Raw genomic sequence first — 10,054 nt, 5'->3', positions numbered from 1 at the left:
TATAAATATAGTAGTAGTATATATATATATGTTATAGTATTATAGTATATATATATATATATATATATATATATCTATATATATATATATATACGTTGAAGCCTATCCTACTGACTCACTTGTTTGCACGCCGAAACTTTTCAAATAGGCATTCAGCTCTGGTATTTTTTTTGTATCCGTCTGAGGCCGTTATATCTGGAATTGACCCTCTAGTTGTCCCAGAGGACAATGGAAATGAAAATTTCCCTGCACTGCCCTGATACCTATTCCCATTAAGTTTCTTCCGTAAATGTGACTTTACCAAGCTAGATTACTTCATTTCCCAATACTACTGGACATCCTTACACAATTGAATGGATATGGAAAGTGCCACTGAATTGTTCTATGGCGTTTTAAACACGTTTTTTAATGAATGTTTCAGACAGTCTTCATTCAAGACATAGCAGACCTCGGTGGTTTACACAAGAGACAAGTGACCACTGAGAGCAATATTGCCTTGTGGTCGCTGGCCGAGGAGAAATCGCCGATATTTCAGTGGGAGCATCCGGCTAGCGGGGATCTCAAAAATCTAAGATCTATGATTAAACGTTTCCAGCCTTCCTTGGTTTGGCAGCGCAACGTCGGTTACCTTCAGTAACGGGCGCCATTGATGTTGGTAAAAGGATACCCACTTTCTTCCGCCCAGGCGTTGAAATCGAAGGGGTTGGCATTTAGTTCATTCCGAAAAGTCCGCTGTTGTACATAAGAGCCTACACTCGGCAGTTTCCGGTCTCCTTGCCAAGGACCTCGAGCAGCCGCCCTTACATATATCCTACAAGTCAAGTGCCGATCGACTCGTGCATATATCAGCGTTGTCTGTTTAAAATAAATGCACACATTCGGTGTAACTTTGTCTAGTGAAATTTAGCTTAAACCGACTTTAATCTAAGCATAGATTCAAAACCAATATAAACATATTTAAAACATAATTACAGCGTAAATGTGGAACAGCATTCAGATACGAATTTGAATTACTCCAGCTTCAGGAGCTGTTTTAAACTGATCGTAGTGGTAAAGTGATTGATATTGTGTTTTCTATATTCCGCTGCTCTCCCAGCAAACCCCTATTCTATGCTCGTTAGCTGCACTTTCTCCTTGTTCGCTTTGCTTTGTAAGGTAATATTTAGGTTGCAATTTTGTTAGTTAAGTAACGAGTATTTAACGGGTAGCGTTAATTCTTGTTTTCTTTTAAGTTTTTGTAAACGCAGTTATCAATGATTTAATATGCATGTACAAAAGATAACTATTCTAACTTACCTTTGAAATAATATGGTTATGCCAATAACCTTTAAAATAATAGTTAGATTTTTAAAATGTATGGATCCAGTAACTTTTGGATTCGCAGTCGCAAACAATAGCATGTTGGACCATACTGGCATCACACTTAACAATGCACTATAACTTCCAAAATATTAGCTCGATTTTGACCATCTTTGTGCCTACCTATAGAAATGACCGAAACACACACAAACGCCTACATGTGGCAAGGACCCGTTGAAAATTTAATAATAAGTTTTTGTGCTTTAAAAATGTTGCAATTTAATTCTAACATGGGATCTAAGGGTATAGGAATAAATGCGTGTAAGGGACTTTTACTAAAAAGCACCCAATAGCATTGCATTTGGTTAGGATTGGTTTTGAATTCCTGTGTATTAGGTTTTTTTTCTTGCTGTTTTGCGTCCAATCGATTCTAGGGACTCTAATACAAACTTACTAAAAGCGATCCATTTTATAGATTTTATTAGTGGATTCATTTGATCTTCAATCATAGACATTTCCGCCGCTATTATTCCCTTTTCGGTAGGGTGAGCACGGTCAAACGTGTCGTTATACCACTCAGCAATGCGCATCAGCTTGATACGAGCTAGCTGAAGAATTAAAGGTCAATAATCACAATAAATTAACTAAGAGAGTTAAACATACCCAAAGCTCATCTTCCCTTCCAAAGAAACGAGTCAAGTTATGGGAAATGTCGCAGCCAAGAAGTCGGTTGACCTTTATATCTTTCAAAGCAACTTTAAGTCTATCAGTAAAGTTAACCCGAAGCTCGTTTGCATCATTTTTTTCGAGCAGTGTTAAAATTATGTCTTGCTGAATTCCTTGCCAGCACTCACTGGACCATTTGTCCAATATGATTTTGGTAAAGTCATCGATTTCCTGAACTACTAATTTATAATTCTCAAAAACATAGCCACCGCGTTCGTTGTCAAACAGTCTGTAAAAAATATATTTATTTGTTAATTGCTTTACTTGGGCTTGTAACTCACGGATATTCGTAGAGTTCGTGCTCTTTGTGCAAAGTCGTTATTCGGTGTCTAAGCTTTTTTAAATACGACACCGCTCCTGAAACCTTTGGAAAACATTCGTCCGTAGGGAGTTCCTTAATTATAAAGGAGCAGTTTACATTAATCAACAACATTAAGATTGGTTTATTACTCACGTTTAACCCAAGCACTATGAAAACGTTCCTGAAATTGTTAAAATCTTCTTTCACGCACGTGATCTCTTCCTCGAAGTCATCTACGACTACATGCATTAATGGTTCAATGTGCTTTTTAATAATGGGCCGAAGAAGAAGTGATCCCGCTAGAAGTAGTTCATGTGTATCTTCGAGCGCTTTTTCAAACTGAAATGAGACCATTCGCTCCATTATATCAGTCTTTGCCTTGAAGATAAGGCGATCTTTCTCGAAGTGAGAGTTTTCTGCGTCTGGATCAATCGGGTTGTACTGCACGTTTGTCCAATCGCGGTAGATGCTGTTATACTCTTCTAGAATCTTTTCCAATCCGGTAGTAATAAGTCGTCCTTTAAGGCCTCCCATGACAATCTTCTCCAACTTTTGGAAGTCTCGTCCAGTATTGAACAAGTCTTTTAGTTCCTCCAATCGGACCAAAAATTTGTCTAGTCGTCCAAACACTTCTTCGGGATGCCAGGTCCAATCTTGCGAGTTGAATGTTGTACCGATCTTAAATTTCTTGAGAGACTTTCGGCACTCCCTATATATGTATCTAGATTCGAGAAAAATAAAATAACACTTTTTTAAATAATGAATTGTGTAACTACCCACTTATAATAATCCAGGTGCTGTATGTTTGTTTCCACCTTCTTATAGGCTTCGTCAACGTCACCTTGAAATATAGAATCAGGCTCAACAGTTCTGTTGACGCAGTCGATGAGGGAGTTATGGAATAAGTTAAAGAAAAGTGTCATGTTGTTAAGTGTGTGAAAGTAGCGGGAGTGACCCCACACCAATCCAACTGTTAGCATTAGTGAGCGTATGTCTTGTCGATTATCATCCATGTCGTTTGACTCAAACTTGTCCATTTTTTTTTTCTGAAAGGATTATGGCTTAAATTATTAAATTATTATACACTTACTTTATTACCAATGGGGCTAGAAATTTAGTTATATCCCTAGCTTCTGCCAAAGACTCTAGTACGAGTTCAACGATTCTCCGATAAGAGTGTTCAAAAATAGATTGAATTTTCTCAAGAACAAAACCAATTGTTTTTATACGTCTATCACCCAACTGATCAGCCAAGCTTTCAAGATTTTCCAAACGCGACTCCCAAAAGGAAAATATGGCCTCGGGTAAGGGATAATTTTCTTTAGAATTAATTTTTTCCGCAGCTTTGATATTAACAAGATCTTCAACAGAGTCCAGCCATTTTACGACCATGAACTCAAGCGAGTGCTTCATTAGAGGGTTAACTACGAAAATATCGCTGAAAGTAAAGATCAAAGCACATTATTTAAATAAATAATATAAGTAAATTTTTAACATACTTTGTGGCTATTTCAGGAGCTGCTTTCATAACTTCATCCATGCAAATCGGCAGAGGAAAAATAGTTCGGTTTATAACAAGTCCTTTCATTTGAGCAATACCGTTACGCATTTCTTGGGACTCGGTTTTCATGTCGTTTGCAATTACACTAGTCCAACCCACTTGATTGACTGTGTTATTAAGTAGCGGAAAAAACACTTCATCACAGAGTACTGAGAGATTGGCCAATGGGTTTGGTAATAGATCACCAATCAATAATGACTAAAGAAACGCAATTATTAAACTCTGAAAAAAATCTAACCGAACAAAAACTCACATCAAGCATATTGTCCTCTGTTAAGTTAAGTGGCGTTGAATTTCGTATAAAGTATGCAACTTTTGTACGCGGTCTGACTGGAAAACTGTAGGACGGATAAAGCTGACCACCGGAGTTAATTGTAAATATTATGCGTGTCTTGATAGGGTTGTTCAGAAATTCTAAAATCAAGTCCTGTTATTAAAAAAAAGTAAGTTAAAAGGTTAAAATTAAATTTACAAAAAGTGCTTTAAAAAATATTAAATTTTCATTCAAATATGAATGTTTGGTAATTTCAATGCTATCGCCTAACAGTTACCTGATAAAAGCCAAAATATAAATGGTTAGTTATAATATGGTTAATAAGAGGTTTTTTTGATAGTGTTGGTAAAATGCGTTAATCTTTTCTCCAACAACAGTTAAAAGGGCCACATCACAATAGCGCTAAAAAAGAGTAAATTTGGGGAATTTTTTTACAAAAAAACTTTATAAAATATGGAAGTTTGGTAACAAGATCTTTATTTTTCAAAAAAAAATTGCGGTTTCGCTGTAGATTTGCATAGACGTATTTTTCTGATAGACCTTAATGGACGGTAAGGTTTCTCCTGCAATTTTAAATTGTTCGATTTAGTATAATAAGTACATAAGATTATTTTAAAAATCAATTTTTGCAAAAAAAAAGTTAAACTAAAGCGATAAAAAAGCGATCGAAAATTGTTGAATATACACAACAAATATGAGACCGATCGGATAAAAACTCTTTAAAAAATCTTATCGGCCAACTTTAAAAATGTTGTTTCGAGCAAAACGGGGTCAAGATTTGGTACTTAAAAAAAAGTATTGATAAATCGTATATACCTTTAATCTACGATACCTGCTCCACACAATTGGCCTATTAAATCAACATTCTGCACTTGCTCTTCCTTCCTGGTTGATATTTGGTTCGTTCTCGCATTTTTTGCTGCCTCAGACATGGATTTCGTTGCCGTCCCGAAACCCCTACTGTCGATTTTGGAGCACTTGACGGAGCACATAGTACGCAAAGTCGCTGATGTAAGCTATCGTGTTGTACTGATCCGAGTCCTAAATATTGCTAAAACGTTTTAATACATTGGCAATAAGCAATTTTACATTTGTCTGGGCAGCCAAAGCAAACACACAAATAGCGTCGAGTTAAAGAAAACGAAACCGAAAAACACCCTTAAAACTCTCAACTCTCTCCAGCAACAAAACATTTGCGTGAAACAACGGAAACGGACCTGAAAAAAGACCGACTATCTGAAGCACCTTCGCCTTCGTTGGTTGAGTTGGTCGAGCATGAATTTGCTGAGCAAACTGCTAGCATCTCGGCCCTGATAACTGCCTCAATAAAAATAATGAAGTTCTTTAAAGCGTTGAAACAGCTCGACGGCATCTTCAACTTTCATTTTTCCAGCCAATGCCAAATAAAGAACCAAACAAAAAACGTGTTCTCCATTTTCCGAGTTTTAGTCCTTGTAATCCAACTCCAAGTAATCGAATAGCAAGTATGACGCGTCGATTAACTTTAAAGCCTTTACCTTCAAGCGGGCAACTCAATATTTCTTTTATATCTAATTTTTTAAAGGTCACCACTAATTTAAACCCCTTAACCCCGTTTGCTACTTTCAGTGAACTTTACGTCCAGTTTACATACTTTGCACACTAGTAAGGTCGAAAAAAGCCGGATCAACTCTCACATCAAACAGATCTTCTGACGATTACAGTTTTTCTGCAGACGAGCTAACATTAATATCATCCGGAGGCTCCACCTCGTGATGACGGTCGACGACGATTTTTGTCCTGTGTCCAGTAGTGTGCTTCAAACCTTTCTTCTCAATATAAACCACATTTTCTTCACTCACTGTAAAAATTATAACTTTTTTAATACACAACTTATTAAATTAAAAACCGGTGAAAAACAAATGCTGAGAATACGTGTGATAGCCTCCTTTTCAAACGAATAAGAGCCTGTATATGTATGACATCTGTAGTCAACCAGATTACTTTCCAAACTTCAAGGTAAAAAATATTAATGTTATCATCTGCTGAGCAGCTGCTCAGAAGATCATTATTAGTAGAGCGAGGCAGTACCTTCAGCAATAGGAGTTTTAAATTTTGACAGGTTATTTAAATGATTCTAAGGTATCCTACGGGCCAATAAAATTTAATTCAAAAATTTGAAAATCCTATCGTGTGACGGCCATTCCGCCATGAACTGTCCAGCTGTACCATCCAAAACCAAAACACGCGCAACAACTCAAACGGCACCTGGTCACACTTCAGTGCAATTTTGAGACATCTGAAACCACATTAACAACAGCGCAATTTTAAGACCTCGGTAACTGGTACTCAAAACCGTCCCTGGCGGTGTTTTAAAAGATATTCTTAATCAATCCTGGCCTGGCCTGGTTTTCTTAATTGGCCAATCTCAATAAGATTTTCCCAAAAGTCGTGTCTCCGAGGTCGAACTAAAGATGCCTAGTCCCACTAAACCAAATAGAGCGTCCTTAGACGAAGTCTAGCCCGTTACAAGAGCGATATTCTAGGACACAGATACTGGTAGCACACCAGTAAACAAAGAAGAATAAGCGGCTATATTCGCAAGTCAAGGTTTGCCAATAGACAAACTTGCTAAATCAAAGATTAGAGCAGGTGTTCTTAAGCTGGAAGCTTAGGATTCCAATGAAAATTAGTGCCTGAAGTTTTGAGAAGAGCTTACAACGATTTACTGCCCTCTTATGGAAATATTAAAGGTTAAAAAACAGCACCTAATTCACATTTAGCGTTTGCTGTGTCTCTACGACTTACTATATTGTAAACGATAAAGAGCATTTTTTCAATTGAGCGATTAACAATGTCTTCAATCCACTTTTCTCCCCTGAGTAATTTCTGGCCTAGATTATTTGGATTTGATTTGGAGCGTAATTTGTAACTGTTCGTTTCGCATCGACATGCTGCTCGAAAACATGGCTTAGGGCGGTGCGGATTGGACGACCGTGAATCAACTCGGCAGAAGTAGCGAAAGTCGAAAATAAAGCAGCGATCGTGTTTGCGGTTGTTGTAGGCGACGTTAGTTTAAAACATGGAAACACTGATTAGCCACAAAAAGTCGTGTCCAATTCGTAATCGATATGAATCGGTACCATGCAGAAGTTGCAGGTTCTGCATGACTGAGCTAATAGTTTTATGTCTTCGTCTATGATTGGCCACCAAACATGCTGTCTCGCTAACTTCTTCATGCATTCAATTTTTATGTACCGTATATAACTCATATATCTCAATCAATAAATTCACTTAACTGAGTTCCTGTTGTATTGAATTTCATTTAGACCACAAATTCAAAGATCCACTAGGAATGAATTTGGGTGACTGAATCTTAACGAGATGCAACAACTTCTTCGACCACAGCTGCACAATGATACCATTGAACAGGCACTTGCAACAGAAGGTATAAAGTGAAACTTTATTCCGCCACATGCTCCTTATTGGCTTACTCGATCCTCAATCAAAGACTCCTAAAAACGACCAAGGATACTGACACTAGCGCACTTTCAGCAACGAAAATAGGGTTGTTGCAAAAAGCTAAAGCTGTACAGCCAAGAAGTTCACACAAGTAACCCAGCACTGATCTGGCTTAGACTCGGAGGAACATTGTCAAACGCGCTTCTACCATTTGACGCCAAACATCGAACCATCCTTCCCAGAAAGCGCAGATTTTCCAGGCTTTTTAACCTGTTTTTTCACCGATTAAATTTATACGCCCGCAAAATGGTGTTACTATCGTTGTTGCTTAAAAAATGAGTCAGCAACGCTAGAGATCTAACTACGATAGTAATACGGTCATGTACTCATTGCTTTCACTGTAAGCCAAATCATGGGAAGCCTCTCAATCGATCGTTTGCACGGTGAGCGCTCTTTTTTAGTTAGTACCATTCGCTAAATATTGTATCCCTAGATTACCTAAACGCATCAACATCTTCACGGAATGCTCCGATTGTGGACCTCCCGATAACCGTACTGCTTGCGAGAGAGGCCACCGGCTCTTTCGACAGCAGCAGCCAGTAGCTTACGTATTTATCATGCACAGTAATCGATAAGCTGATGGGGCTGTAAGGTCTTACATTCCATTGCTTGTATCTGTATCTTCCACGGAGGTGGGTGTGGGAGTGGCGGGAGTGGCGGTGTTAAGATTCTTCTTTGCCTGCAAAGTTTCCGCTTCTTGTTCTTGTGAGATGACGCCTGCGGCTCATTTCTCTCAAGGCATCTCTTCCGTTCACCAGTCTATTTCTGCCCCTTAACCTCGGAGATTCTCTGCTTTTGTCATATAGGCGTCGCAGGCTTTTCGTATGATGGACATAGTGCTGTTGACCACGCAATCCACGCTTACTGTCTCATGGGCTTCAAAGTGGCTTCTGTCAATTTCACGAAATCAAATGCAAAGATTTGCCACTTGAAAAGGACTTTTTTCTCCGGTTGTAAATGATATATACTCGTGACAATTTCCGTCAAAGATATCATACTTCCCAGTCTGATACCAGCGTTATATCTGCGTGTTCGTTTCCTTAAATCCACTATAGTATTTCCATAAAGCAGTTGTGCTATGTTTTCAACATCTCAATTTTGTGCCGAAAAACTGCTACGATATTATTGGGTGTTAGATAGCAGCTATTAATGCTGAACTCTTTAGTTGTACGTATAAGTTAATTTTTTATCCATTGGAAAAAAAAATTAACTATTTTTTAATTTTAACTATTTTTTATATTTCGAATGAAACCTAATGAGGCATTGGCGATCGTGGCAGCGGTGGTGGATGCGACGGCAGCGGGTGGCAGAGTTGTCAGCGAAATCACAAAGTTAATAGCGGGGTTTTTGGCCAAAGTTCAGTGCTCTTGAACTTTAGGCTATTGGACACGCAGGTGGGGGCAAAGGTCAGCACTATTGCAGTTTTCTGTCGTCGAACGCGGCAGTATTTTTATTCTGGTTGTGTTTGACAAGTTCTCTAAATGGATGGAGCTAGCAGGAAACCAACTACGGAAAACGGGGTACAGTTTACGAGCAATAAGTTTAAAGCACAGTTACAGAAATGGGGAATCGTCCACCAGTTAACAGCGCCATACACCCCGCAAGAGACCCCAGCCGAGAGGGCAAATAGGACAATAAAGACTATGATAGCTCAATTTTCCGGAACCGAACACACACGGTGGGACGACTGGCTACCCGAAATAGCAATGGCCATCAATAGCACCAGGTCAGAATCAACAGGATACAGCCCGGCGTACCTACTATACGGACGGGAAATACGACTACCCGGGAACCTGTATAACGAGACCACACCTGGATCCGGAATGGTAAAGGAAACGATAGAGGCAAGGTTGCAACGCATGATAGAAACGAGCAAACTAGCACATCGGAAAATGGGAAAAGCAGCACAAGACCAAGCCAGATCTTACAACTTACGGAAGAGAGACTGGAGACCCAAAGTAGGAGATCTCGTATGGGAACGACAACACCCATTGTCAGAGGCAGCTGTTGGGTTTGCAGCAAAGTTAGCAACGAAATACGAGGGCCCATTCAAAGTGACGGGTTTCTTTTCAACAGTTATAGCGACAATAAGACACACCGCGACAGGAAAAACACACAGAGCATACATAAACGAACTGAAACCCGTAGTTGATAACGAAGTAGCTGGAAGTGATATCTCCTAACTAATCATCAAAACCATTACTTAATTTTCAGAATGGACAAGAAACTGGAAAGCTCCCTAAAGAAATACCGGGAAAACCTGGAAAGCCTTAACCAGCAGCGGGGTCGAGTCATCATACTCGGGGCCGTGGACGTGGCAGGTCCAGCTGGAGGCAGAAGACCAACCAGGGCAGCACTGGTCGCAAGGCAGGCACAAGTTAGGAGACAAGAA

The 10,054-nt window shown here is 39.1% G+C and overlaps 1 protein-coding gene across 1 annotated transcript; it reads right to left on the bottom strand.

The window, feature by feature from the left end:
• Positions 1 to 1,691: 1,691 nt before the first annotated feature.
• LOC128265817 (dynein beta chain, ciliary-like) lies at positions 1,692 to 8,497 on the bottom strand. The gene is made up of 10 exons (XM_053002030.1): positions 8,440 to 8,497; positions 5,886 to 6,001; positions 4,141 to 4,314; positions 3,826 to 4,085; positions 3,425 to 3,764; positions 3,107 to 3,372; positions 2,480 to 3,047; positions 2,307 to 2,419; positions 1,963 to 2,254; positions 1,692 to 1,907 (listed from the first exon to the last, which is right to left on the bottom strand). The coding sequence occupies exons 1-10, from the start codon at positions 8,495 to 8,497 to the stop codon at positions 1,692 to 1,694; spliced, it is 2,403 nt and encodes an 800-aa protein (XP_052857990.1).
• Between the last annotated feature and the right edge of the window lie 1,557 nt (positions 8,498 to 10,054).

The sequence above is a fragment of the Drosophila gunungcola genome, unplaced genomic scaffold (genome assembly GCF_025200985.1).
Source record: "Drosophila gunungcola strain Sukarami unplaced genomic scaffold, Dgunungcola_SK_2 000160F, whole genome shotgun sequence".
NCBI lineage: Eukaryota > Metazoa > Arthropoda > Insecta > Diptera > Drosophilidae > Drosophila > Drosophila gunungcola.
The sequence above is the reverse complement of the archived record's forward strand: the minus strand, read 5'-3'. Positions and strand labels throughout refer to the sequence as shown.